This window comes from Trypanosoma melophagium (genome assembly GCF_022059095.1).
Source record: "Trypanosoma melophagium isolate St. Kilda chromosome Unknown ctg2segment0, whole genome shotgun sequence".
Lineage (NCBI taxonomy): Eukaryota > Euglenozoa > Kinetoplastea > Trypanosomatida > Trypanosomatidae > Trypanosoma > Trypanosoma melophagium.
In genome coordinates, this window is record NW_027125149.1 from 1,169,189 (window position 1) to 1,195,403 (window position 26,215).

At 42.7% G+C, this 26,215-nt stretch overlaps 13 protein-coding genes across 13 annotated transcripts; all 13 read right to left on the reverse strand.

Annotated features, from left to right (window-relative positions):
• Positions 1–220: 220 nt before the first annotated feature.
• LSM04_003084 (uncharacterized protein) lies at positions 221–601 on the reverse strand (the record flags this gene model as incomplete). The annotated part of the gene is made up of 1 exon (XM_067336531.1): positions 221–601. One exon carries the CDS (start codon positions 599–601, stop codon positions 221–223), a length of 381 nt encoding a protein of 126 aa, XP_067192449.1.
• Positions 602–1,378: 777 nt separating this feature from the next.
• LSM04_001915 (uncharacterized protein) lies at positions 1,379–2,473 on the reverse strand (the record flags this gene model as incomplete). Its single annotated transcript, XM_067336532.1, has 1 exon — positions 1,379–2,473. The coding sequence occupies one exon, from the start codon at positions 2,471–2,473 to the stop codon at positions 1,379–1,381; it is 1,095 nt and encodes a 364-aa protein (XP_067192396.1).
• A 529-nt stretch (positions 2,474–3,002) lies between these two features.
• Positions 3,003–7,256, reverse strand: LSM04_009594 (uncharacterized protein; the record flags this gene model as incomplete). Its single annotated transcript, XM_067336533.1, has 1 exon — positions 3,003–7,256. One exon carries the CDS (start codon positions 7,254–7,256, stop codon positions 3,003–3,005), a length of 4,254 nt encoding a protein of 1,417 aa, XP_067192800.1.
• A 766-nt stretch (positions 7,257–8,022) lies between these two features.
• Positions 8,023–10,362, reverse strand: LSM04_006338 (IFT81; the record flags this gene model as incomplete). The annotated part of the gene is made up of 1 exon (XM_067336535.1): positions 8,023–10,362. One exon carries the CDS (start codon positions 10,360–10,362, stop codon positions 8,023–8,025), a length of 2,340 nt encoding a protein of 779 aa, XP_067192623.1.
• A 479-nt stretch (positions 10,363–10,841) lies between these two features.
• LSM04_008965 (Vacuolar protein sorting-associated protein Ist1) lies at positions 10,842–11,633 on the reverse strand (the record flags this gene model as incomplete). Its single annotated transcript, XM_067336536.1, has 1 exon — positions 10,842–11,633. One exon carries the CDS (start codon positions 11,631–11,633, stop codon positions 10,842–10,844), a length of 792 nt encoding a protein of 263 aa, XP_067192774.1.
• Positions 11,634–13,062: 1,429 nt separating this feature from the next.
• On the reverse strand, positions 13,063–13,704 carry LSM04_005627 (CS domain; the record flags this gene model as incomplete). The annotated part of the gene is made up of 1 exon (XM_067336537.1): positions 13,063–13,704. One exon carries the CDS (start codon positions 13,702–13,704, stop codon positions 13,063–13,065), a length of 642 nt encoding a protein of 213 aa, XP_067192586.1.
• A 930-nt stretch (positions 13,705–14,634) lies between these two features.
• Positions 14,635–16,092, reverse strand: LSM04_008006 (protein of unknown function DUF1935; the record flags this gene model as incomplete). The annotated part of the gene is made up of 1 exon (XM_067336538.1): positions 14,635–16,092. One exon carries the CDS (start codon positions 16,090–16,092, stop codon positions 14,635–14,637), a length of 1,458 nt encoding a protein of 485 aa, XP_067192726.1.
• Positions 16,093–16,685: 593 nt separating this feature from the next.
• On the reverse strand, positions 16,686–18,536 carry LSM04_001734 (uncharacterized protein; the record flags this gene model as incomplete). The annotated part of the gene is made up of 1 exon (XM_067336539.1): positions 16,686–18,536. One exon carries the CDS (start codon positions 18,534–18,536, stop codon positions 16,686–16,688), a length of 1,851 nt encoding a protein of 616 aa, XP_067192382.1.
• A 489-nt stretch (positions 18,537–19,025) lies between these two features.
• Positions 19,026–19,658, reverse strand: LSM04_003446 (Glycosyl hydrolases family 38; the record flags this gene model as incomplete). Its single annotated transcript, XM_067336540.1, has 1 exon — positions 19,026–19,658. One exon carries the CDS (start codon positions 19,656–19,658, stop codon positions 19,026–19,028), a length of 633 nt encoding a protein of 210 aa, XP_067192481.1.
• Positions 19,659–19,717: 59 nt separating this feature from the next.
• Positions 19,718–21,981, reverse strand: LSM04_008999 (Glycosyl hydrolase family 38; the record flags this gene model as incomplete). Its single annotated transcript, XM_067336541.1, has 2 exons — positions 19,718–20,548; positions 20,611–21,981. 2 exons carry the CDS (start codon positions 21,979–21,981, stop codon positions 19,718–19,720), a joined length of 2,202 nt encoding a protein of 733 aa, XP_067192776.1.
• A 552-nt stretch (positions 21,982–22,533) lies between these two features.
• On the reverse strand, positions 22,534–23,487 carry LSM04_006281 (Lactate/malate dehydrogenase; the record flags this gene model as incomplete). Its single annotated transcript, XM_067336542.1, has 1 exon — positions 22,534–23,487. One exon carries the CDS (start codon positions 23,485–23,487, stop codon positions 22,534–22,536), a length of 954 nt encoding a protein of 317 aa, XP_067192621.1.
• Positions 23,488–23,989: 502 nt separating this feature from the next.
• Positions 23,990–25,081, reverse strand: LSM04_005760 (Lactate/malate dehydrogenase; the record flags this gene model as incomplete). The annotated part of the gene is made up of 1 exon (XM_067336543.1): positions 23,990–25,081. The coding sequence occupies one exon, from the start codon at positions 25,079–25,081 to the stop codon at positions 23,990–23,992; it is 1,092 nt and encodes a 363-aa protein (XP_067192590.1).
• A 326-nt stretch (positions 25,082–25,407) lies between these two features.
• Positions 25,408–26,097, reverse strand: LSM04_002384 (adenylate kinase; the record flags this gene model as incomplete). The annotated part of the gene is made up of 1 exon (XM_067336544.1): positions 25,408–26,097. One exon carries the CDS (start codon positions 26,095–26,097, stop codon positions 25,408–25,410), a length of 690 nt encoding a protein of 229 aa, XP_067192417.1.
• Positions 26,098–26,215: the final 118 nt, after the last annotated feature.

A 26,215-nucleotide genomic window follows, 5' to 3' on the forward strand; every position in this document is an offset into this window, starting at 1 on the left:
GAAAGAAAGAAAAAAAAAAGCAAATAGATTTTACTCACTTATTTTCATGTATCATTTCTCTTTCTCCTAATAGAATTTTCATTTTTACAAATAATATTTTTTTTATTTGTTGTATAAATATCACAACTTCCCCTAAATTCATTTGGTCACAGATCTTTGGAAAGTCTACAACCATACAGTACATCATAAAAACAAGAAAATTAGAACTAAATTTTCTTTCTTATTGCGGCCATGCACGCATAATTTCGTGTCGCTGTTCTACAAGGGCTGCCCTGCGTACACGCTCCTCCTCCTTTGCCTGTAAAACAGCCCTAAGATCAGCATTAGCAAAGAATTCTAATAAATCACTCACAGGGTCCTCAGGGCGACGCATGATGAGCATCTGCATCGCACACCGCATAATGGCATCAATTTCTGGATGGGAACGCAAATATTTGGCATGCGCAATCTTTTCCTCTGTGAGATTACGTCGTAGATTTTGCAGTTCCTCCTGCGTTAAAACAACTGATGCAGCCTCTGTGAGAGTGGGAAAGTCCGAAGAGAAATGACCATTGCGGGTGCCGTCGCAGCCACTATCGCCACCACTATTTCTACTCGTCATGAGATCTGTAATATGCTTAATTCGATCTTTTTCGTTTCTATTTACTTTTTTTTTTGAATTCCCCTCACTAGACGGTGGAGCAATGGTAAAAAAAAAAAAAGAGCGATAATAAAATAGAAAGAATATGTACATTCCTTGAGGAAAGCATCTCATCAAGAGAGGATTCTTAAAAGCATAAAAAAAGACATTGCAAAAGGTTCCAAACACCAGTAGGTCTACGAGTGCATAGAACCGAAGAAAAATAATATCAGGGGAGTGAAAAATACAGGATACAGCGTGGAAAGGAGGAATTCAAACAGAAAACCATAAAGAGAAACACAGATCGCCCGGCAACTCCCATCTCCCACTCTAAGCTCCACAGAGGACACAAGTACAATTCACTTCCGTGACGGACATACAACGTCCCTGAACAACACGTAAGAGCAAAAAAAAAAAAAATGTTGAAAATGAAAATAAAACAAAAACACAAGCAGAAAGAAACTATATAAAAATAAATCTATTCAAAGCATTGGGAAATACAGAGAAATCAAATCCTCTCTCTCTCTCTCTCTCATTTGTTCTTTTTTTCTTTAACTTTTCTTCCATTCGCTACCTTTTTTTTTACTCCATACCTGGACTATTTTTCTCCACTTTTTTTTTTCACCACTCCTTCTTACTTGTACAATGAAGCAGTACCATTACCTCTCTTATAACCTAATATATATATATATATATATATATATATATCAACTTTTTTTTATTTTTGTTCTTATTCCTACTTTACTTACATCACCACATCTACCAGAGCGCGGTAGGTTTGTGGCTCTGGTGTGTCATTGCCCGTCCGGTGCGTCGCTGCGCCGTGCGCTCCTCTGCGGTCTTCCAGCGTTCCTCTGTGATGCCGCGGAGAGTCGGACGTGGCGCCTCCAGCGGCTGTGGCCTTCCAAAGATGAAGTCCGGCATGCGTGTATTGCTGCTCTGATGGCAGCGGACTTTGGCTCGGCGGAGGGCCTCCTCGTCGAGGCACGTGGCGGTGCGTGTCTGCGCCGTTGCCGGGCGGTGCCTCACACGCGGTGTCACCCGCACGCCCACCGCCGGCGGATCGGGGTATTCGTTCCGTGACAATTCCACGTGATCCTCGAGGTGGCGGCGGGCGTATGGGCCGCTGCTGCAGGGCCGCTCCTGCACACGTTGTGGCTGCGACTCGGCATTGCGGTAATAGGAACTGCGGTGCACCGTCACATTGTCCGCACGCGGCGTAGATGCATCCAGTGCAAATGGCACCTTCTTCTTTATGGCCGTGGCGGGCGACCCCAACTCCTCTTTCCGCTTGTAATTACGCAACTCAGCGCAGCGAGCTTTACTCCCCTGTGCGTACTTTTCCGATGCCACACGCCGCGAGAGACGCTCTTCCTCGTGTACAATAGAAGGATCCCCTCGGTGTTGCAGTAGTTCACACGCTGCTTCCCGATAACGCGGGTCTTTCGCTATCTGTCTTAAGCGTGCCTCAGAGAGTTGCATGGATGTACTTATCGTTTTGCTGCGTGGCTCCACACTATGCCGTACTGGCACTTTCGTCTGCTGTCTCATCGCCGTAGTAGCAGTAGTAGTTAGACCATTACCAAGCTGCACATGTTTTTTGCCATAGCGCCCCTCCTCTCGTTTAGCATCATCACCGAGATTCACGTGATGTGGATCAATGTGTTTCTTGCCCCGTTGTTGTATCTCCTTTCCAACCTCAAATCGCTGAGGGTGAATATGTGGACGGCTCTCACGAACTTCCACACCATACGCAGGTGTAATGCCACACTCCGAGTGCATTAATCGGTCTGTATACACCGCGTCAGTACCGTTTTTAATACCAGCATATCCATCATTTTTCGCCTCATTCATATTATTATTGCTTATACTGTTGCTCTTACTATTACTACTTCTGACAGGGTTGGGATTAGTATCATTCTTGTCAGTTGTATTGTTAAACATTATTACAAATACAACAACACAGTAGATATAGTTCGATAAGAGCCGGTAGAATTCAAAAGATTCCGTACACTACGTTTTTGCTTTCCTTCTAAAGGAAATAAATGCAAATATATACATATAACTATAAGCAATTGAAAAAAAAAGGAAAAACAAAAAAACAGAAAACAACACGTAAAAGAAATGAAGAAAAAAAAAACGATAGGGTTTGTGCATGTATGGAGGGAACACAGAAATAAATAGGTCTCAAAAATGATGCAAGACCCCAAAAAAACTGAAGAGGTCAAAATAGGGAGAATGAATACAAAACAAAAGAGATGTCACACATTCTAGCATCATCTCTTCATTCCCTTTTTGACTTTAAAGGGGAAAAAAGGGAGGAAATCCAACAATAACAACAAGTGAAACCACATTTAAAAGGGGGGAAAAAAAATGTCTACCTCTAATCACTCTCTCCTTCTCTCACTCTTTCCCTCGCTATTTCTTTAGCAGAGGTAAGATGATAGTCATTTCCGCACGGTTGCAGAAGCAGTAAACCTTGCAGTTGCTGCCGCAGAGGTTCTCTGTCGCCCTCAACGTCCGCTAAACGTTCTTCCAATAGACGATTAACTTTCTGCAGCGCTTCAGTCTTTTTTAACTCCACATCCAACGTTCGCTGCTGTAGCAACCAAGCTTCTTGTAATTCAGTAATTCTCTCCTCTAATTCCCGTGTATGGCGATGGCAATCTTCAAGTTGTTGAGTAACTATATCAGATCGCTCATCTGCAGCTGCACTTCGTCGTTCCTCTGTTAAAAGAGACTTTTGCAAGGTTTGATGTGTTACCTGTGCATTACGTAATTGTTCTTGTAGTGCCTCAATAGTTCTTTCCGCCTTCCTTGCCCTCGCGGCCTCTTCATTCTGTCGCTCTTGTATGAGCAAGTTTGATGCTTCAAGTTTTTCACGAATTTCGTGTAATGCCTGACTAGCTTTTGATTGCGACGCCCGCGCTTCCCGTAATTCCTGTTCAAGTCGTTCAATCTCCTGATGGTGTTGCTGTTGCTGTTGCTCTAGCCGTTCCCTGCGTCTTGTCTCCCGCTCGGACTGCAGCTCACCCACTGTGTTGCGCCACTGTAGCCGCTCCGCCTCCCACTCCCGCTGCCCAGCGGCGAGGCGGTGCTCGAGATGTTCCACGCGGCTGGCGAGTTCGTGACAGCGGGCGGTGGCCTCATCGGCCCGCGCTTCCGCCTCCCGCGCGGTCTCTTGGGCCGCCGCGAGCCGCACCGTTGCGGTCGCCAACTGCGCCTCCCGCTCCCGCTGGACACTCGACGCCTCGCCGGCAGACCGCCGCAGACGAGCAGAACTCCCCGCGCGGGTCCGCTGCCCACACCGCAGGAGTTCCTCCTCCCGTTGGCAACTCGCAGCACTCCGGCGTACCCGCTGGAACACCGCCGCACACGTATCCACATAAGCATCAATAATGCCACCCGATACCACACACCACAAAGCATCCACAGAGACGCTATCACACCGCTCTACTTCAGATTCAATTACACTGGTAGATCCCCCATCTTTTATTCCTGTATTACTCTTTCCGTTACCATTTTCACTGTAATACCTATTCTCTTTAGAACCTTCAGATTCAAAGGTGGCCTCAATTTCCTTTAGTGGTTCAAAAAATAGGTCATGGAGCTGATGCAAAGATTCAAAAAAGTTAGCATAAGGCTGAAGTAACACTTGATCCATAGATGTGGTCAAATCTGTGATAAATCGTTCAAACGCAGAGGAAAATGCCGCCACCGCTTGCTCCTTGTCTTGCCACATACCTTGAATAGAAGGAGGACTTAAATCATCTAACACCGGTGAAGTTGGAGGAGAGAGTGTACGACTTACACTCCTTCCGGCATTTTGTTCTTGCTGTTGATGTTGCAAATGCTGTAGAGGTGATGATTTTTTAGGAGTGTGTATTGGAACTAGTGGTGTTACCGGATTTGGGGACAACCCAGACGGCTGAAGATTGCTTGCTGCAGGACTTTCGACTTCACGAGGTAGAAGCCGAACTGTCAAATCTTCGTTTTCACGTGTAGAACCAGGGGAGGGAAATAATAATGGAGGCTGTTGCTGTTCTTCTTCTTCAAGAACAGAAAGAAGGCGTGTAGCCGATTTTTTGGCAGCTGCTTGCAATGTTGAAGCCGCTTTTAAAAACCTACGTGCAGGACTTGGTGGCATGATGCGCAGGCAATCTCTTACACGTTTTTGTTGCTCGTTCAAACGTGTAAGAAGATTTTGCATCTCAGTCTCTGCTGTAGCTAAAGAATTCGCAAGTGATTCTGCGTTTTCTTTCTCTTGCATCAACTCCGTCTCAAGTTCCTCATAGCGGTCAACAGGAACTGATGTATCAATTGCTTCCTTCGCCTTTTGAGAAGAACGATGCAGAGCATCTTGTAACTTCGCAGCTCCTATTTCAGCTTCCCGTAATTGACGATTAAGAGAAGCAATGGTTGTCTCCTTTGCCTCCATCTCCTTCATATGCTGCTCATTTAATAAATCAGACTCCTTGACGGGGGAAAAACTCTTAAGTTGTTCCTGTAACTGTGTGTTTTCTGTAGTTAGTTGGTGTACTTCTTCTCGGTGAATTCGTTCTTGTCGTTGCTGCTTCTCTACTTCTTCTTGTACCTGAGTTCGCACTCTCTCAAGTTCATCACATGTCTCTCTAAGTTCATCTTTCAGCCTTCTTTGCAGTTGATCGGATGTCTCCTCAGAAAATTGAAGCTTCTCTCGCAACTCCTGTACTATAACATTCATGCGTTCTATTTCTTGTTGTAGTCCTTCAGCTCGGCGAAGTACAATAGTCTCTGCATTACGCAATCGCTGGAGTTCCTCACGCTGATTTTGCCTAACCTTCTCCATTTCTTCTTCATGCTGCTGCATCTGTCGATGATACCGTGTCTTTCCATCCTGAAGAGCTTGCTCCAGACGGGAAATTTCCTCCTTTAATTCAGCAATATTCTGTGACGTCCTAGAACGAAGGCGCTGATTTTCCGTCTCAAGTTCTTCTACCATCCCTTGCAGTGTTCGCTGCCTCTGCTCCATCTTTAGTTGGATATCATCAGGAGGGGATGATACTGAAGAACTAAGACGTCCTGTTGCTGTTGCTGCTGCAGTTGCCGCTGCCGCTGCTATAGCTGCCGCCTTCTCTTCAGCTCGCCATCGGTTAAGTTCAGCTTGAAGAGAACGAATTTCCCGTTCTACTAAATCCCGCTCTTCTTCTAAATGTTTATGTAATTGCGATAATTCTAAAGCACCTTGGCGTCTTGCTTGTTCTAACTCTCGTTGTAATGTTTCCTGTTCTATAAGTTTCTCTTCTCCAAGTGTAGCGACACGCTGAAGCGTTTGTCGTCGCGTTTCTAAGCTCTCTATTTCACGCAATTGATCCGTCTGCGCATCAAGGGACTGCACTTCCTCTTTAAGTGCCAAAAGTGACTGACGTAAGTGTTCATTCTCAAATCCCAAATCTTGAGCTTCATCAAGCGCTAGTTGACGCTCAGATTTTAATCGTTCTTGATCAGCTTCAGAGCATCGGAGCCGATCTTCCATTTGTTGAAAGAGTCTTGACATTTCTGGAACAAGTCTTGAAGTTTCTTCTAGAGATTGAAGAAGCCAATCCTCCATTTCTTCTATCTTCCCACTATTATTAACACTATTTTCTGAGTTTAGTTTTGTTGGTATACGCAACCTTGTAGGTGGTGAAAATGTCGATGGAGAAAGATGAGATTTCCTACTAATACGTCCTGAAAGCATAATAATAATATCCAACATCTGGTTGTGCATCGCTACAAGTTGCGCGGCAGCACCAAGTAATTGAACAGATGGTTGCTGTAGTGTTTCAGATTGTCGCATAGATGTGGTTACCCACTCCTGCTGCTGCTGCTGAAGTTGTCGTAGAGTTTCTTCACACTCGTGCTTTGTTGCATGTAATTGCGTTAATTCCTGTTCCTTTTCCTCTAATTGTCGTCGTAAGTCTATAAGAGACGCCTCTGCAACTTGTCGTGCCTTCTCAGCAATATCAGTGCTTGCTCCGGCACGTCGAGCAACAATCACCGCCTCTTGTAGGTCTTGTTTCAGTGCATCATGAAGTTGCTTTTGTTCACGCAACTCTGTTTTTAACGTTTCATTACTAGCCTGTAAATTCGATAGTTCTGTCTCACGCTGCTTTAATTGTTCTCTAAGATTTCTCTCTGTATTATGGAGTTGTTGGTTCTCCCGTTGCATTAACGTTAGAACTTCTTTACCCTCACCACGAGGTGTTTTCGCTTCTTGACGATGGGTTTGTCGTTGAATTTGTTTTACAGTTTCTAGAGCGTCGTCGCGCTCCTTTGCAAGTTGCGAGCAGCGCAGCTGCAATTGGTCCATCTTGGCGAGAACCTCTTGTCCAACGTCAATGCAACGACGAAGCTCGGTCTCCTTTGCCTCAATGACTGCAGTGTTGTGACGACAAAGTTGCTCATACTGCAGAAGTGCTTGATACGCATCCGGGGAGGAACGTCGCAGTGTTGCTAAATCTTCTGCAGAGAAACTAGCCAATGGTGTTAACAAAAGCGGTGAGGGGTATTTCTTTGAGGTAGAGCGGAGACTCTCAACATCGCCTGCGGCCAAGTCACTGCTATTCAGCCCGGCATCTGCCATCACACGAGTACTCTGACGACTGCCTGACTTCATCAGAGATGAGAAAATAAAGCCTCAAAAAAAAAAAAAGACAGCGTGGAACAAACAAAAAAAAGGGAAAGAATAAAAAGAAAAAGAAAGCGACGACAATGCAAGGAAGAATGTACTTTCACCGCTATGCAGGAGAGTGTATGTGTCAGCTATTTTGTACTTATTTTCCTGTGCGTGTGTTTGTGTTTGTGTTTATGTATGTCAGACGTCTACCTTGTCCTACCCTCCTTTCCCATAACACTTGAATATCCAGATGCACAGGTAAAAAAAAAAAGGAAAGAATAGAAGGAGAAATGAAAAGAAAAGCAGCGAAGATAAGAGCCATAACCAGCACTACAAAAAAACGATAGCAAGCTTTTGGGTTTACAGTTGTTACTGTAACTCCATCCCTTTTGCTAATGATACTGGTTTCTATTTTTTTTTTGTTGCTTTGACATGATAATGCATTCTTCTACAATCACAGTCCCATAGGTGTGAACAAATAAAGTAGTAGTAGTAGTAGTAGTAGTAGTAGTATATATATATATATATATATATACGTCTATGTACATATATTTGTACTTGATATTTCCTTGATCTCTCGTGAGAAGTTCCATATTCTTCATATTGTTGCTATCATTTCCTGCTTTTTTTCGTTTCTTTGATTGCGGTAGAAACTGTCATATCCTTTTTTCTTTTTTTTTTTGTGGGGAAGAAGAGGAAGAATTCTCAGTCACGCAGGTACTGTGATTTAATCCCTCTCATCCTTCTCCTTTAAATCCCCTACTCTCTAATTTCCAGTGAGTACCAACATGTCTACACCGGTACCGCCAGCTCCTGCACTTCCCATTACTTGTTGTATGTCATTATCAAGAGCATTAGGACCCCGTGGTTCCTCAGTGTGAATAGCGTGAAGTTTCGCCTCTAATAATCGTTTCAAGTTATTAAACCACTCCACCTGCATTACATTTCCTTCATAGTTCTCCTGAATATCACGTTGCCGTTGTTGTAGATCACGCAAACGCACTTGTAAGTCTTCAATAGCAGTCTCAAAGCCTTTCTCTGCTAGGGGATTGACCCCATGTTCCTTGCTTAAATGAAATAATAACCAACCCTTTGACGGACTTGTCTTACCACAGTATGTACAAGTGAAACTAACTCCTGTAGTTGCTTGGGCACGTTCACCAGTTGTTGGATTATCAGTACCACTACGGGTAATCTCTTCATACTCTCGTTCTCCCTCCAGTCGATCCAACTGGGCAGTAAGAAGAACCTGTTGCGCTTGTAAACGATGGTAGATAGATTCATTTAAATTTGTCTCATCCCGAAGGACTTGTACTTCACGTTCCATTTTGGATATGTCTTCCATAAGTATACCTTCTTGATACTCATATTGAGATTTTTTCTCAAGCCATTCTTGGTCAACTTCTGCCGCCGTTTGACGTACCGTACGTAGTTCATTAATAAGGGGTGCAAGTTTTGTGCGTCTTTCACGGATTGCCATAGTAAAATCTTGTACAACACGTGAAAGTTCTTCGAGAGTTTTTCCCTTTAATTCTTCGATAGTATCTTTTTCACGCGTTAGTTTACTCAGGGCTTCGACCGTACGGCTGTAACCCTGCAACCCAAGTTTTCCTTCCAAATCTCCAATTTCTGCATCAAGGGCGTTAAACTGACCTTTAAGGACATTTTCTGTAAATGTAAGTACTCCCCACTCTACACGCATTTCCGAAAGAGCCACTCGCATTCCTTCACTTGCTGTTTTCTTTGCAAGTACTTGATTAGAAAAAGCTCGGAACTCATCACCTTTTAACATTTGATGCGCTTCACGAAGTTGACTGATACGATTCTCCTTATCACGTATTTCATTTAAAGCTCGACTGTTGTCAGCCTGAAGGCTTGTGAGTTGTTCCAATACTTCCTCTTTGCGCTTTGTTACAAGTTGTACTTGTTGTTTAATCGTAGTAATTGTACTTCCATCTTCACCCGGTTTCTGTCTCTCTTTTACTTGTTGTTGAAGTTTTCTTAATGCATCATCAAGTTTTTGATTTTCTGTTTGAAGTGCTTGCATGTCTAGAGGTTCAGAAATAAGACGATTAAGTTCCTCATTCTCACATTTCTTTCGTTCAATCTCTTTTGGTAACTGTTCCTCAAGAATAATTTTATTCGTTTGAATCTCATCTCGTAAACGACGTGCTATGACATTTACCCGACCATCAGCGGCATCACGACGAAGATTTTGCAGTCGATTATGGGTCTCTGTACTGCGTTGCTGAGCTGAAATAAGTGTTTGATGTAGTTCTACTCGCTTTTCCGCAAGTTTTGATTCTTCCTCAAGTGCCGCACGGAGAGCCTTGCTCGCATTAACGAGGGCTTCCTTATCTGGAACCCCACTGAGTTTCTTCTCCGCTGCTTGAATGTATCCTTTTAAACGGTCCCGCTCCTCTTCAAGTGCAGCAACCTTTCGACGTGCCTCTGCAGGATCAGCGTGTGCTTGACGAAGTGCGTCAACACGGCGGTGTGTCTGCACAAACATTGAGCGGAGGTTCTCGTATTGCTGGTAAAGTGCACGTACATCTTCATCCTGGGCTCGCATAGCCTCTGGCACATCAAGTCTCTGCAGAAAACGAGAGAGATACACACGTTTTTCGTTTTGAGTCATGTTTGAAAGTACCCAGTACAGTGTTGGGTAGATAACTGTAGTTTGAGCATTTGCAAAACCAGTGGGAAAACTTTCTGAGAGAAGAGGTGGTATACGGTAGCCGAGTGTCTTTGTGAGGAACTCAATCATACGTGAAACAGCCTCTTCAAGGGGCACTTCCTCCAGATCCATTTGCTGCGCAGGAGAAAGTGTACCAAAAATATCGTTAACAATCTGCAATAGTGGAACCCCTTGAATTGCATCAAAATCTACGAGTGAATAGTGTCGAGATAGCACCTTATTTACATTGTCAACAATGTATTGTAGCACTTCTTCCTCTGTCAAATCTGATACAGGACGTGGTTTATTTCCACCACTAGCAGCAGCATTATCGCCTGAATAGCCTGCACCAAGTGCTGGGGCACCACCAGGTGAAAGTGCCATAGTAAGGCCAAACCCACCAGGGCCCGTTGTTGAATTGAAACTCATATTTTCTACTTCCTACTCCCTACTCTTTCTTTTTTTCCCCCTTTTTATTTTACTCTCTTCTTCTTCACCTGTCTATTCTTTTTCTTACCCTTCTATTACTTTCTCCACTAAGCTATTTCCAATATAAAAAAAAAGAAACAGAGAATAGTGTCCCCTCCTATTATAATAAATAAATATATTATATATGACTTTTTTTTCCGCACTCGGGTCTAAAAAATATAAGGAAAAGAGAAAAAAAAAACAGTATTGGTTGGATTTACTACACTGTTTTGTAAACCAAGGGAACAGAAAAACAAACAAGAGAAATGCATATCATACGTGCCCAAATGATGGGTGGGAGAAAAAAAAAACATATAAAACAGAATCAAGTCTGATACTAAGTCATCGTAATATAGATATATTTAGGTGTATTTTTCTTCCGTTTTGATGGGGAGGAGTAAAGAAAGAAATAGTTCATGTACAAAGAGCGCTTTAAACCTTCATTCTCTCTTTAACTGTAACAACCGCCACTCTAAATCATCACGTGGTGTCGTTAGCGCTGGAATTAGTAAACCGGAAGGTGTCTTGATAACATTTCCGGATGCCAACGCTGCTTTTGCCGCTGCGTCATCTTTCCATGCGGCTCCATTATCGCCGTGAACAGCACCACCGGTTGCGGCGGCAGCAGATGCGACAAGTCCATTTGGGTCTCGCAGTTTTTCCTCGTCATACCCTTCAATGCCGTACTCTGTCGCCACATTCGTGAGGTACTCCAAGCAAGAAGCGTTGGACGGGGTGAAGACGCCCAAGCGGTCAATAATTTTTTGATTCACTGAGAACTCCGCGTTGCTCACACTCATCGCGACAAATCCTTTACCGTACCTATTCTCAAAATACTTCCTTACAGCCTGTAACTCAGGCACACTGTCTCCTACACGAGCAGAGGCCCATAGTACTGATGTGATACTCTCCTTTAACTCCGGTGGACAGTGTGCCGCGTCACTACCCTTTTCAGTGAGAAGCTGAATGCGATTTGCAATAAGGTCGAGAAATAGGGCGAGTACTTCAAGGCCTTCAATACTCACATCATCACGGATCACCTGTTCTACCCTAATTCGAGCAGCATCGTACTTTTGTAGCGCCAGAAGCTCCGCAAGCTGTCGTCGCTGAATCTTTACACTGTTCACCAGCTTGTTCTGCTGCATACGCACACGTGTCACGGCCATTCGAATGTTTGCCTTCAGCTTGAGAGGGTCAATTCCAGATATTTTCTTGGAAAAAAAAGACTTCATCGCTATAACTCTTACTATTATTATTACTACTACCACTACTACTACTACTACTTTTTTTTTTTTTGAAAAAACGTAAGTGTTTTACTTATTATTTTTTCCGTTAACCCTTGAAATGTTAATTGTCAAATGCGATATACATTGTGGTAAAAAAGAAAAAGAAGAACAGAAGGGAATTAAGGTAAAGGACAATTATTTATTTTTCACTTCATGCTGACAATGTCAGTACGTAACAGACAAAAAAAAAACATCATCAACAGAAATAAAAAGAAAAAATCTATAAATAATTCGTTGCGTTGATTTTTTTTTTTTTTTGCTCCCTCTATCTCTCGTTCACCTACCAATACAGGCATTCGGTATAACAACTAGATTGGTGAAAAATTCGAAAAAAAGAACCATCCCCAGCACACGCACTCTGCAGCAAAGAAGAAAAAACCAATACGAACATCACACTAGAAGCAGATATATATATACACTCTACGCCGGCTTTCTCACACTGTATAGGCCATGTTGAAGTACAATTTTCACTTTACCTCTTTAATGAGCACATCACCACCATCATAAGCGAGTGTTCTTCCTTTTGTTTTGTTTCGTTCGCTTCATCTCACATATACTCACCTCAACATAGGCGGAAGAGGGAATGTTTTGAAGATATCCAGCGGAAGTGCGCTGCTCCTCAAGTCAAATAGGGATACCGGAGTGTCCCTTCCCTTTTCTTATCCCCCACGGAATTAAAATGATGCCATTGTGAAGCTTTTATGAAAACATGAAAACGCATGCATAAACATTCATATATTTATTGAAAAAAAAGATCAACTCCACAAAATGCATAAGTACAAGGATACAAGTGAGCAAATGTCATGAACATGAGGAGTTCGTAAAAATAATAATAAAATAGGTTTCCTCAGTACCCCATCATCGCCGTCGCAATACGGCACCAGGAGAAAAATAAACACAGATGTTCACAAATAGTCGGACGTACATATACACGCGTTTCATCACAAAGAGTTTCGCCGGAAACACACATAAGAACGTATCTGTAAAAAATTACATACACAGAAATACGCACAACAAAAAAAAAATGAAAGAACAGGGAAGTGAGACACAAAGACCAACGTGGAAAGTTAAAGATAGAAGGAAAGAAAGAGAGAGAGAAAGGGAGAGGGGGAAAGAACACGAAAGTTTGACGTGATATTAATCAACCCAGAAGGGAATTCTGTTTCCTCCCCCTCTACTCTCACTCCTATTTACTCTGTTTTGCTCTTCTTTCTCCCCACGTTACTACCCTTACCAATTACTGCATTCATCCGAATAACGCAAGCAAAATTAAAAATAATGGAAGAAAGAAAAAAAAAAGAAGAAAAAGGGCATATAATGATACCAAGAAGGTACTTGGTACCCCATTCTTTTTTTTCCCTCTCTTAATTTCCCTCTACTCCTCTAACGGGGGTAGGTCATCAAAATCCTCATCCTCGTTGTTTGTATTCTTGTTATTATTAGTGTTGTTGTTATCGTCCTTAACACTCACTCCCGTTGAGTTTTTCTCAGTTGCAAGGTCATTTTCATCGAAACCCTTTTGGGTCGTCATCTGTGACATGAGATCCTCGTAATTCATGCCGAACCCGTCCTGCCCGTCGAAGCCGTTTGGATCATCATTATCATCATCATCGTCCTTCCAGCGGGTCCAGTCGACTTGAATGCGTGGATTGCGGGACTTGTCCTGTGTGAGTCGTGGCCATGCCCGTGAGAGTTCCAGACTCCCCTCTCTCTCTCCCTTCTTTCCCGCCTCCCCCTCCGCCTCCGCGGCGGGCGGTGGTCTCTTGCGGAGCTGCAGTTCGATCCCCCGCGGGAGTGTGGCGTGGCGACTCTCCTCCGAGACGACGTCGGCGAAGAGCGGCAGGGCGCAGGCGTACCGCCGCCCGCCGGCCACCGCGCGGAAGTGCAGCACCCGCCCGTCTCGGACCTCCACCGACACGTCCGTCGCGTCCGGCAGCGGGATCGACACGAGAAGAAACTCCGGCCGCTGCGCCCAAAGAATCGGGGGGAACACCGCCGCCTCGCTGCCCGCCGACATCACACCGTCGATGATGCACTCCACTCCGTATGCAGAAGAAATGTACCCGCCACCGCACGGCAGGCCCTCAAATAACGTGTAGTGTGACTGTAGAGAACGAAGCTGACTACCAGTGCAGACTTCAATCCCTTCTGATTTTCATTGTATTTTGATTTTACAACAGCGTATGCAAGCAGCAAGAGCAATAATAACAATGAAGAAAGAAAGAAAAAACATACTCACGGTCCAGAATATCCATAGCAACAAGAACAAAATAGCATTAACAATAACAGAACAAAAAAAAGGTCAGAGAAAAGGAAAGCGTCAAGAAACCCCCATCATACTCATTCTTCTTTCACTTCACTCATCCTTCATTTTTTCTTTACCTCAGATATAAAACAATATAATCGATCAGTCCCCATCCCGTCCTACAAGACCAAATTCCTAGCCTCTTCGTCACACGTGCGCAAAGTCTCACGGGACAGAAAAGGAACAAAAAAAATCTGAAACGTACACAAAGTAATAAAAAAAAAGAAAGACTATAGAGAAACATTCGCGAGATAAATTTCTCACATTCGAGCCTCGCTTTAAAGCCAGATTGATAAGTAAAAATAGCGCAGACAGAATCATCGTCATATCTTCGTGTATCCGTGTATGATACAACTGCGACCGCGCGTTAACGCTGGGTCGAATATACACCTCAAAATAAAAAAAAAACGAAAAAAGAAAACTCATCAAAATAAAAAAGAAGTCATAAAAAAACAAAAAACCTTATAAAAAAAAAAGAAATATATATCTCTCATTATTTTTCCTTCTTCTATTTGTACCCTAATACTACTCCGCATGTGTATGCTTATACATTGCACACACGACTCTTTTTTTTTTTGAACATCATTTCTTATTTGCTCCCTGAGCAAACACACAAAGCAAAACTCTTATCTTATTTTCGGCCTATACTGGTCTGTATTTCTTTCCAGTAAACTTTGTGGCGAAACCCATCACTTCACCTGAAACGAAAAGTTCAGTAGCAAGTGGCTGAACTTCAAGCAAATACACATCACCAAGATCATCATCCTTTGCCGTCGTCGTTTTACCCATTGGATAAACTGAAGAGTCTTGATCAAAACTGACCTTCACAGTAAATACAACGTCCTTTGTATCATTGTAGAAGGCCCATACTTTGTTTCCTTCATCCACAAGACGAAAAAGAAGACCGTTACCATTATCTTTAAAACATTTATATACCTTATCACAGTTAGGCATGACTTCTCTGTCAGGTCCTTCATTTTCGTATGCGGGGTTTTCCTCGTTTTGACTTTTCGTTATCGGTTCTGCGGTGAATGACATGTGGTAATTTCCTGGATTTCCATTGAGGAAAAATTCTGTTGCAAGAGGCGGAACTGTGACAACGCAAACGGTGCCACCAGCCACGTCAGGATCAGATGACACAGAAACATTTTCTCCCGCCTCATACACAGAATTGGGGCCAAACCTCACTGTTGCCGTTATATTGTATTCCTTGGTATCGTTATAGAATGCCCACTTCTTATTTTCATCATCAACAAGAAGAAATATAAGACCATTACGCCTTTCTTTAAAACCTTTAAAAACTTTAGAGCCTGGATAACGGATAACATTAGGGTCTGGTGAGCCATTTTCAAAGGCAACCTCATAATCTTCCAATGCTTTTTCATTATCCATTGGATTTGCCACAAACGATAGATTATAATCATGAGGGTCACCGCGAAGAAACTCCTCGGTGCAGAGCGGTTCCACTGAAACCTTATATACTGCCCCATCCTCGTTATCAGGTGCGTCCTCCACTCTTACTTTCCCCAATGGCTGTACACAGTCTTTGTTGGCAAAGGTAACCTCCACATCCATTGTGAAATCCTTTGTATCGTTGTAGAAGCTCCACGTGCGCTCCCCTGTTTTAGGATCCTCGGAGACGAGTCGAAAGAGAAGTCCATTGCCGTGGTCTTTAAGGCACTTGTAGACGGTGTCGTACTCCACTGTGGGGGCTCCATTCTCGAACTCCACACTGTCAGCCGGCATTGCCTCACTGGCGAAGTTCACCTCAAAGCCCTCGACGATACCCTCCACGAATCGCTCCGTACGGCCCGGTCCCACCGTCACACTGGCGCTGTACCGCCAATTCTGATCATCCGTCGCCTCAACGATTTTTGTGCGGCCAAGCGGCTTCAGATCGGAGTTGCTGCCAAACTTTGCATTGACGCGGAAGAACAAATCTTCAGTGTCATTGTAGAAAGCCCACTGCTTCTTACTATTCACAAGTCGAAATAGAAGACCGTTATTATCACCAGAAAAGCAGCGGTAAACCTTTTCATAAGGAAATCCGGGGGATCCGTTTAAAAAGATCAAGTCGTTTTCATTCACGAGTTCTGTCATTTTCTTGATATTTCTTTCTTCTTTGGGTAATAATAGATATTTTGTTGATTTCCTTTCTTATATCCCTTTTTCTTCGTTTTTTTTTTTGTTGTTGTTGTTTTTCTTGTGTAGAGTCAAAATTGTTTTTTTTTTTTTGTTGCGACTACTCACAAACGAACGTTACTGGTGTATTCTTCCCTTGATCTTGTGTAGTTACCCAATATGCAAATTGTTGTAAATAATAGTAATAACAATAATAAGAAAACAGAGAAAAAGAGGATAGAAACAAAATATCAAAAACCTCTTGCGAAATTGCAAGTGAATGCACCAGTTGAAAAGAAAAAGCAAGCAAGAAAGAGAGAAAAAACGAAAAAAAAAGGGAGATGAAGGAGGAACATAAAAACAAAAAAAAAATGAGTGTTCGAGTGGGTGGGTGAAATCAACACAAAAAAAAAACCATAAGCAAAAAGAGAAAATAAAAAGGTATCACCCTCATAATTCAACACCACGACATCACTGACTAGTAATGATAAAGAGAACAACAACAACAAAAAGGACACCCTATCGTCGTCGCCAACTCAAATCATTGAAGAAGAAAAAAGCCCCAAATACCTTTAATCCTGATTACTGTTGGCAATAGCTTCCTGAAGATCCCTTTCACGTTGACAGAGTTGCTCATCCCACTTTTGCTGCAAATTCACTGCAGTAGATTCACTTGTTTGGAGTAGAAGTGTCTTTACCTCGAGCAAAACATCACAACGTTTCTGCATACGTACTACCTCATTGGCTAATGTTATTGTTTCTCCACGCATTCGTACCCAATGACTCCACATTTCTGCCAACTCTGTCTCATGGAAATGCTTCATTTCAGTGGCAAGTGATACGACCTGCGACCAAGACATTGTACCATTACTGTGTGTATTTAAAGCGAGATGAGCTGTTAATGACGGTGCCACAGACTTCCATTGTATCTCATCGTCCTGTTTTTTCTCTTTTACTGTGGTGGCTACTACTGTCGATGGTGGTGCTAATGGTGATAATGATGTACCAACTATATCTTCTTTAGTGCAGTCTTCTTTTTCTTCCTTTTCCTTTACAACCAACCCCAACGATGGGTGCGATGCTGCATCCGTTGTTACAGCTGGTGAAATGCGTGGTCTAACAAATGAAGGGTCCCAATGAGAGAGAAAGTTTTCCACTACATTAATATATTTTCTGAGCTTTACCATATCATCAGAAGCATATTGTAAAATATTCTGTCTTTCTTGAAGACCAGGTAGGCATGAAATATCTTGCTGTAGTAATTCTAAAGACTCCAGCTGCTCGGTAAGAAAGGGTAATACCACAATAGCGCACACACTTACTACATCTCCAATAAAATCCACAAAATCAGACGTGTTATCATATTGATCCTGCGAAGAATTGGTTCCTGTACTAAGTGATTCCAAAACTGTCATAGCCCATTCTATAGAAGTACCACTTTTGCATTTATGTCTATTCATAACAACGTTGCGTCTACCACCACTACTGCGCAACTGCCATCCATGTTCTTCCCCATCATGACGTGAACGTGGCGTTGTACATCCCGTAGAGAAACCGGAGGCCGTTGATGCACTTCGCCCATGTCGTATAGAGTTGTTGTTCCATGACAAAGGAAGAGGAAGATAGAAAAAAAAACCATTTGAGGATAAACAATTGACGCATTTTTCATTAACTTCAGTAGTACAGGTATCATCCACTCCACCAGTGCTCAAAGCAATGTGTGCACCACTTGCGAGATGCCGCATGAGTGTGAATTCCTCCTGTAGGGTATGAAGAAAAAATCTTTGTAGTGTACCACCGTAAGAAGCTGAAGAGGAAGAAAGAAGATTTTCTGCATCTCTACAAGTGAATGAACCCCGCTCCATTAGTGACCGTGCACAACGAAAGTAATTGTCTATTCGTACTCGCTGTCTATGTGTAGATGATGAACTATTATCATTATCATGCATAACTAGTGAAGCTGAAGATGTAATGGCGCGTTCCTGTGAGTGCCATTGTGCAGCTGTATACCCTAGTAAGCCTACCATATTGAGGATCTCTTCATGTATTTGGGCCTCTAGCGGTCTTCCAGAAGGCAATAAAAGAGAGAAACGCTCAATACCCGCAATAACATAATCACATGCGGACATAGTTGAACTAATTTCGATCCCATCACCATCTCTGGCATCATCTGTGGCAGACAGGAGAAGTACACCTACACGAGCTGCCTCATAGAGAGTTGTATAATAACCGTCAGGTATAGTAGACAATGCCACCTCACATTTTTCCAAAATAGCAGAATATGTTTGAGCGGCATCTAAAAAGAGTAATGGAGGCTCTATTTGCCTTGAACATGGCTTCATATTATTCTCCAGAGTATTGGTAACGGAGAGATGCAGGCGCTGCAACTCCACTGTAAGATCTGCACATTCCACTACAACCATCAGCTGGATTTTTGTTCTATATATATATATCTATCTTTTTTTTAAGGTCACTGCTATAGAAACAAAACGGAAAAGGAAAAAGGTCAAGATAATGCGTCCCGTCCAAATATACAAAATAATAATAATAATAATAATAATAATAATAATAATAATAATAATTATTATTATTATTATTATGATGATGATGATGATGATTATTATTATTATTATTGCTATTACTCTATTATTGCTATGATGATGATGTTTATTACTATTATTATTATTATTATTATTATTATTATTATTATTATTATTATTATTATTGCTATTACTCTATTATTGCTATGATGATGATGTTTATTACTATTATTATTATTATTGTTTCGTGTCCGTGTTTGTGGATATATCTTCTTACACTTGTTTTTTTTTTCCAGCTTACTAGATTCAGTTTCATGCCAGCCTGTAATGGATCCTCTTATGTACAATCCTTTTTCTTCTCATTCTATCATACTATTTTCGTGATTCTAGATGGTAGATAAAGGTGCGGATGTCCATTGGGCTTATATTCACGGTACTTACATTTTTTTTCACCACTTCAATTGTTGTAAGCGAAACCTCATCGATACTAACAACGGTACACCCTGGTACATTAGTAATTAGCGCTGACAACTGCACTTCAACATTCACAGAACGTTCAGGATCCTCACCAATGGCGTAGCGATGTCCCAGACGTAAGAGAAGCGTTTGATTGTCAAAAAGTTGCATTGTAAGAATCTGCAGGCTTGGATGTAAAGTCGCTCCAAAGTCAATTTCAGTGTAAGTCTTTTTTCGAGAAGAAAAATATGATGACGAAGAATACAATACAAGTGGTGCATAGTACTTTTCATCCTGTTGCTCACGTACACGACGCATGGCTGTTGGACCACTTTTTGTCACCGCAAAAGTCAATGTGCCACGTACATGCAATGGTGGGCCGTAATGACGACCACACTCACGATTACGTCTACTTCGGGGACAATTTTCATAACTCGTGACGAATTCGGTTTCGTTTAGTGGTTCTTCCACTCCCTTTGAATCATCATTAAGAAGGCGCCGATGCACCGTGAGAAGCACCTCACCATTTTGAAGACTTGTTCCGCCCATTGCAGCATCTGGAAAGACACTGAACTGTGACTCTGTATCATTAATAAAAATCAACGCTGTCACTGGGTAGTAATTTCCAGCCACAGGTTCCGTTTGTAAAAGGGATAATCACTGCGATAGTCAATGCGTCGCTTCTGCATCTCACGTCCGTTACTGTCGGTATAAAATACATCTCCATTCTCAACAGATGTGCGAAATCGTACAACCAGTTCACGACCAAATTGATCATCGATTGGAATACCAAAGGAAGTAAACTCCAGATCTACGACATCTCCACGAAGTGTCATTCGTTGCACAAGAGTGTCACCAAAGTGCTGCTCCACAACCCCAAAAGTTGAGTCCACAAGATTCACCTTCACTGGAGATTTTGTAATGGGCTCGCATGTGCTGCTGGTTACAGGACGCATAAGATACGCACCACCTGACACAAGGGATATTCTGTCACCTTGATTACTTTTATAGTAGCACCAATCTTGTACCACTTTTACGGTTTGGCCAGTTTCTCGCACAGTGATACGCTCAAGCAAGCCATTATTACCAAAGGTTAAGATAAGGGCATCATTAGATACTTCCGTCACTGACTGTAATTTTTGGATGTGCGCTAACAATGGGGATTTAACAGGTCCAACAAAGGATAAAGAAGAAAGTCTGACAAGCTTCAAGACTGCAAAACGCTTCAATTGTAGGTTTATCGCAAGTGTATAGGGTAGCCAATCCAAATTTTTATTAGAATAATCACCAACCTCCACAGAAGATTCAAACACACTATATCGACGAATACCATTACCAGTTACAAACACGTTAGGTATCGGAACGGGAATCTTTATAACACTATTTCTGACGGGATGAGCATTTCCGTTCCAAACAATTACAGTGACCGCATCACCATGCTTTGCAAGTCCTACAGCTGTTGCAGGACACACCGAAACATTTGATAAAGACAGTGTTGTACATTAGAAATATTAAAAGGCTCAGATGCAAATGCTCGGCGTAAACGATTTACCAAATCATCTTCATAACCTTTGGTTAGTTTCTTAATATAATCAAATGTAACATGTTGTTTCGCAGTGCCTGTAACAGCATCGTGATGTTGTACAATACCAAGGGCATCACTTATCAACGGTAGTTCACCTGAAGGAATCCCCCCAAAGAACTCCACTTGTCGTGCAGCGATCCAATAACTACTTATTTTACGTATAAGTCGCTTTAAAGTAGGGCGTGATGTAAAGTAGCCTGTCCAAAACTGATGTGGGGCACTCGCATATGGAAAGAAATCATCCCTCTTAATATCATACACAATACCTTTTTGCGCTTCCTCTAACTTTGCAAGTGTATATTCGTATGGTGTGGAGTAGCGCACTGAAAATTCTCCATCATCGTTGACTATTTTAATCAACTTATCCATATTATTATACCATAAATCACTTGCAAAGTAGGTGAAATCGCAACCCATAGTCCACATAATGTGTTCGCCTTTTGTTTCCTTCATATTACGTCGTACTTCTGCTTTAAATCGCTCTAATATGAGTGGGACATTGTAGCACTGAGATTCCTTATCTTCCACAATAGTTTTTGAGCATGTTGTGGAATCTGAATATGAATTGTAGTTTATTATGTCCCAGGAGAAGTCTGGTGGTGGGCAGTAAGTTTCTCGAAGATTAATTTCTGCAAAGATGCGTAGTTTTGGGAGTGAGGGACTTGGCTGCCACCAGAACTGTCGTCTGCCTGTAACGGCGCGGAAACGGTAGTCCTGATAGTCAACGCGGGCAAAATACGTGGCGATGAGACCGGCGCGTGCTGTGAGGATCGCCGCCTGTGTGGCGCTGTGCCCGAAGGGGTCCAGCTGCCAGCCTACGCGGGGGACGGTGTTGAGCTCGCGGAGCAGCCAGCGGTGCCCCAACGTTGTCTCGTCGATCATGTCGATCACGTGCGTGGTCGCCTCGTCGTGCATCGTCCAACCCCCGTTGGCGAACTGCAGGCGGCCGTCGGCGACGAGTCCACGCACGGCAGCACGCGTGGCGGTCGACTGCTCCGCCCACCAACGCGAGAAGAAGCCAATCTCAACGTAGGTAAACCGTCTCCGGGGGTCCAACAAAAGCCCACCAACCACACTCGAGATAATGCCATTCACATTCGCATCCTGGATGCTGTTGTTGAGGCCGTACTCATACTCCTCCACCGTCTTCAGCCATCCCACGTCATCATGCGTGTGTGGCACAAGATGGATAGTCGTCTTTCCATGCGAGGAAAATGGCAGAAGTAGGACAACAAGAAAAATAAGGTTCACTGCATATATAAATAGGCGTGTTGAGATGTAATACATCGAAAGAGGTGGAGGAAAACCTTGAAACAATTAATAATAATAATAATACTCCAAATAAGAGAAATGCCAGATTGGGCAGATAATATTATCTTTCAGAAGATGAAGATGAAAAAAACCAAAGATCGTTTAAGAAAATTAGGTTGCAAAAACAAAACACTAAAAAAAGGAACAAATATCATGAAAAACATTTTTTTTGCCTTTTCCTAACATGACCACGCAGGTACACACACACACAGACACAAGCGCACCCTTCCTTTCCTTTATTCTTTTACGAAAATAAAAAACAAAACAAATACGTAGCCTTTCTTTCCATTTATATCCGTTTTACCCAAGTCGCACGTATTTTCACCACAACCTACTATGCAAGACGCTTTGAAGAAATCATTTTCCGTTTTTTATTTATTTCTTTTCTCTCTTCTGTTCAAATAAAATATTTCCTTTGTATCTTTGCTATGCTCGCACGAGCCAATTCGAAAAAAAAGAATTTTTGTTCCACTATCATTCCATCCTATTTTTTGTCGCATTTTTCTTTGTGACCCCTTCTTCCGTGTCCTATTTTGATCCGAATGCCGTACCACGTGCAATATTCTTCTCCAGCTCCACGAGGCACTTCTCCATTAAACCTTCCTCAAATTTGTTGAGCTTAGGCCTCTCCGTCTTCACAACTCCGTGTTTGCCCAGCTCGACGGCGCAACTGAAGTACGCCACACCTGGCATAACGTCGGTGTGAACGAAGGTGTACTCCACGACGCCACTGTCACCACGGAGGGCCTTCAGGATTGAAAAGGCCCACTCCGCGGCGGCGTATGCCATCGACAGCGTGGCAGAGCCAGCGCCGTCCTTTGCCTGCACCACCTCATCACCACCGTATTGCACGCGGTGTGTGATGGCCTTCACTTGACTTTCCGACAGCTGCACGCCCGCTTGGGAAAGAAGTGGCACAATCGTCGGGCCACTGTGGCCGCCAACCACCGGAACATGAACGTCATATGGGCTTTTGCCAGCTGCCTCCGCCACAAAGGTCCGGGCACGCACAATATCGAGTGTTGTAACACCAAAGAGACGCGCAGGGTCAAACACAGCAGCCCTCTTGAGCGTTTCCGCAGCAATTGGGACTGTGCTGTTGACAGGATTTGAAATAATACCAATGATAGCCTTGGGGCACTCCTTGGCACATGCACTCACGAGATCCCGAACAATAGAAGCGTTCGTATTAAAGAGGTCATCACGGCTCATGCCTGGCTTGCGTGGTACACCGGCGGGGATCAAAACAACATCGACACCGTTGAGAGCCTTCTTGATGTCTTCCTTTGCGTACCCCGTCACTTTGGCAGGGGAGCAGATATGCGAAAGATCTGCTGCCGTACCTGGTGCTCCGCGGACATCGTAACAACTGAGTGCCGATACCAATGGGGAATTCTTCAACAGAAGAGAAAGGGGCTGACCAATACCGCCAGCAGCCCCAAGAACGGCAACCTTACTGTAGCGAGGAGCGCAGGAGTGCATATTTTTTATTAGGAAGTTTTTTTTATAGGTATCTTGTAAATGATTTTCTTTTTCCTTTTTTCGTGATACATCCATAAGAAAATGAAGAAAATAAAAACGATGGTTTTTCACACTGGTGCATTAAAAGAGAAAAAACAAGAAAACCAAGAACAAGTAAATAATAATAATAATAATAATAATAATAATAATAATAATAATAATAATAATAATAATAATAATAATATCTAATATTATCATTTCACAAACGCAGAAATGTTCTGATAGACAAATAGAGTAAATAGAGGCAATTCCCCCAAAAGATGTATATAGATATACCCATTACCCTTGTAATCAGGGACTATCTCCAGCTCTCACCTTTTTTTCCTCCACTTTTGTAGTCCATCAGTAGGTAAACGATACAACTCCATGTGAATTTGACCGATTGTATAGTTGCAAGCCAGTAATAGTTTATGCTGAAGTAAATAAAAGGTTTCAAGTACAATATACTTGTTTACTGTCACCTTTATACTTCTTTTGTTTTCATAGAAGCAAAACGTACTCCGGCTTCGACATCTTCAACAATAAGCGGGACAGCTGCTTCCACCAATTCTGCTTCGTACGAAGTCAACGGTTCTATCGGTAGTAATTGCGACACACCCTCTTCCCCAAGCTCAACACGTGAACTAAAAAAAGGTGTTTCCTTTCGCATCGTAGACTCTACATAAGTACACTCAATGATGCCACGATCACCTCTCATTGCCTTCAATACAGACACATACCACTCCATCGCAGCATACGCCAATGATAGACCTACAGGTGGGGCTACATCTAAGTCAAAATTATTATTTTTACTCTCTTCCGTTTTCTGTCCATCCTTTAAAATAGTCTCATTGCTATTATTATCAGGTATAGGGGCTCCATATGACTGCAATCTTTCTGATAGACGCATAATTCGCTCATGAGGGATTCGCAACCCAGTTTGTGCTATCAGTGGACACGCCGTTAAACCACCTCTACCTCCTACAACCGGTATATTTACGTCGTAAGGATTCATTTGCAACTCTTGTGCTACTAGCGTCCTCGCGCGCACAACATCCAGACTTGTAATACCGAATAGTTTACGTGGGTCAAAAACACCGTGTCGCACAAGCACTTCCTTCGCGAGAGGCACAAGAGCGTTAACGGGACTTGATACAACACCTATAACAGCCTTTGGTGCAGCTCGTGCTACCGCTTCCATTGCAACTATAACTTCTGGGGCAGATTCCGATAATGAGAGGTCACGATGAACTCGTGGTGGATCAAAAACATTGCCAGAGCATATCAAAACCAATTGTGCCCCACTTAGTGCAATCTCCCAATGGGAAGGATTGTCGATACCCCTAACAAGAGTGCTAGTGTCAATATGAGAGAGATCAACAGCAACACCGTGAGCGGGTGTTTTCATTGTATCATCTATGGCTTTGTTTAGACTCCCACAACAGAACACTTCCTTTACATGTGGACAAAGTGTTAATAAGAGCGAGAGTGACTGACCTACAACTGAAGTTGCGCCAAAAACAACTACTTTTCCTGTGCATTTTTTGACAGCCGCTCTTCGTAGAAAAAAAACCATGTTTATTTGTTATGTTTGTTATCTTTTTTTTTTTTTTTGTTCCTTTCACTCAAATGAAAAGAGTTATAAATTTGCCTAAGAGGAATCCATGTAGAAGAAAAGTAAAATCGTAATAGGCAGAATTATAGAACGGAAATCAAGATTATTGCAAACGAAAACTGCAGGTACTACTCTTATAAGGAAGGAAGGAAGGAAGGAAGGAAGGAAGGAAGGAAGGAAGGAAGGAAGGAAGGAATGGGAAAGAAAGAAAGAAAAAAGAGAAATAGTTTTATACAAAATAACAATAATATGAGTTGCCTAAAACAACACTAACCCATTTGATAGAATTATTTCCTCCATGAAAACAGTGTAGACCACAATCGACGGTGTTTAGCCGCAAGAATGGGATCTAAAACACGGCAAATAGAGCGATCCACAGTATCTAATGTTGCATAGCCATTCACAGTATGCCATAACTCTTCCTTTTCGTAAACAAGCTTAATTTCACTCAGGTTTTGCTGAAACTTTGCGAGTCGTTGCCGAACAGCATCCTCTGTATCTTCTGCTCGTTGCACCAACGGTTGTCCAGTAACATCGTCACGTCCCTTTACCTTTGGGGGATTATACAATGTATGGTACATACGCCCAGAAGCTGAATGAACCCATCGTCCTGAGTAACGATCGATAAGAACACGGTCAGCGATATTAAGTAAAACAATGGCATCAGGTTTTACACCTTCATCGTTTAGTAGTTGTGCCTGTGCAGCCGTTTTAGGGAAATCATCAAGGAGGAATCCATTGATACAATCTGGTCCCCGTGTGGCTTCAGCCACCACTCTTGTCAGCAACCAATCAGGGATAGGTTTTCCCTCATTAAGGAGGTGACGAAGTTTTTCGCTAAACGCTGTTCGACTGTTCTCCACGGCTTGCGACACCGCCTCATTGGGTGTTACATGACAGACACCGTAACGTTCCTTAAGTACTGTTCCAATTGACGTCTTACCACTACCTGGAGGACCCAAAAGAAACACGTGCATTTTTCTCTCACAATTTAATTGGAGGACCAGGGACTGCCAAACAACTGTTTCTGTTTGTTTTTCTCACACCAACTTAATATGTGGGGGAGGGCCACAAACTCACCTTACTGCCGTGGGA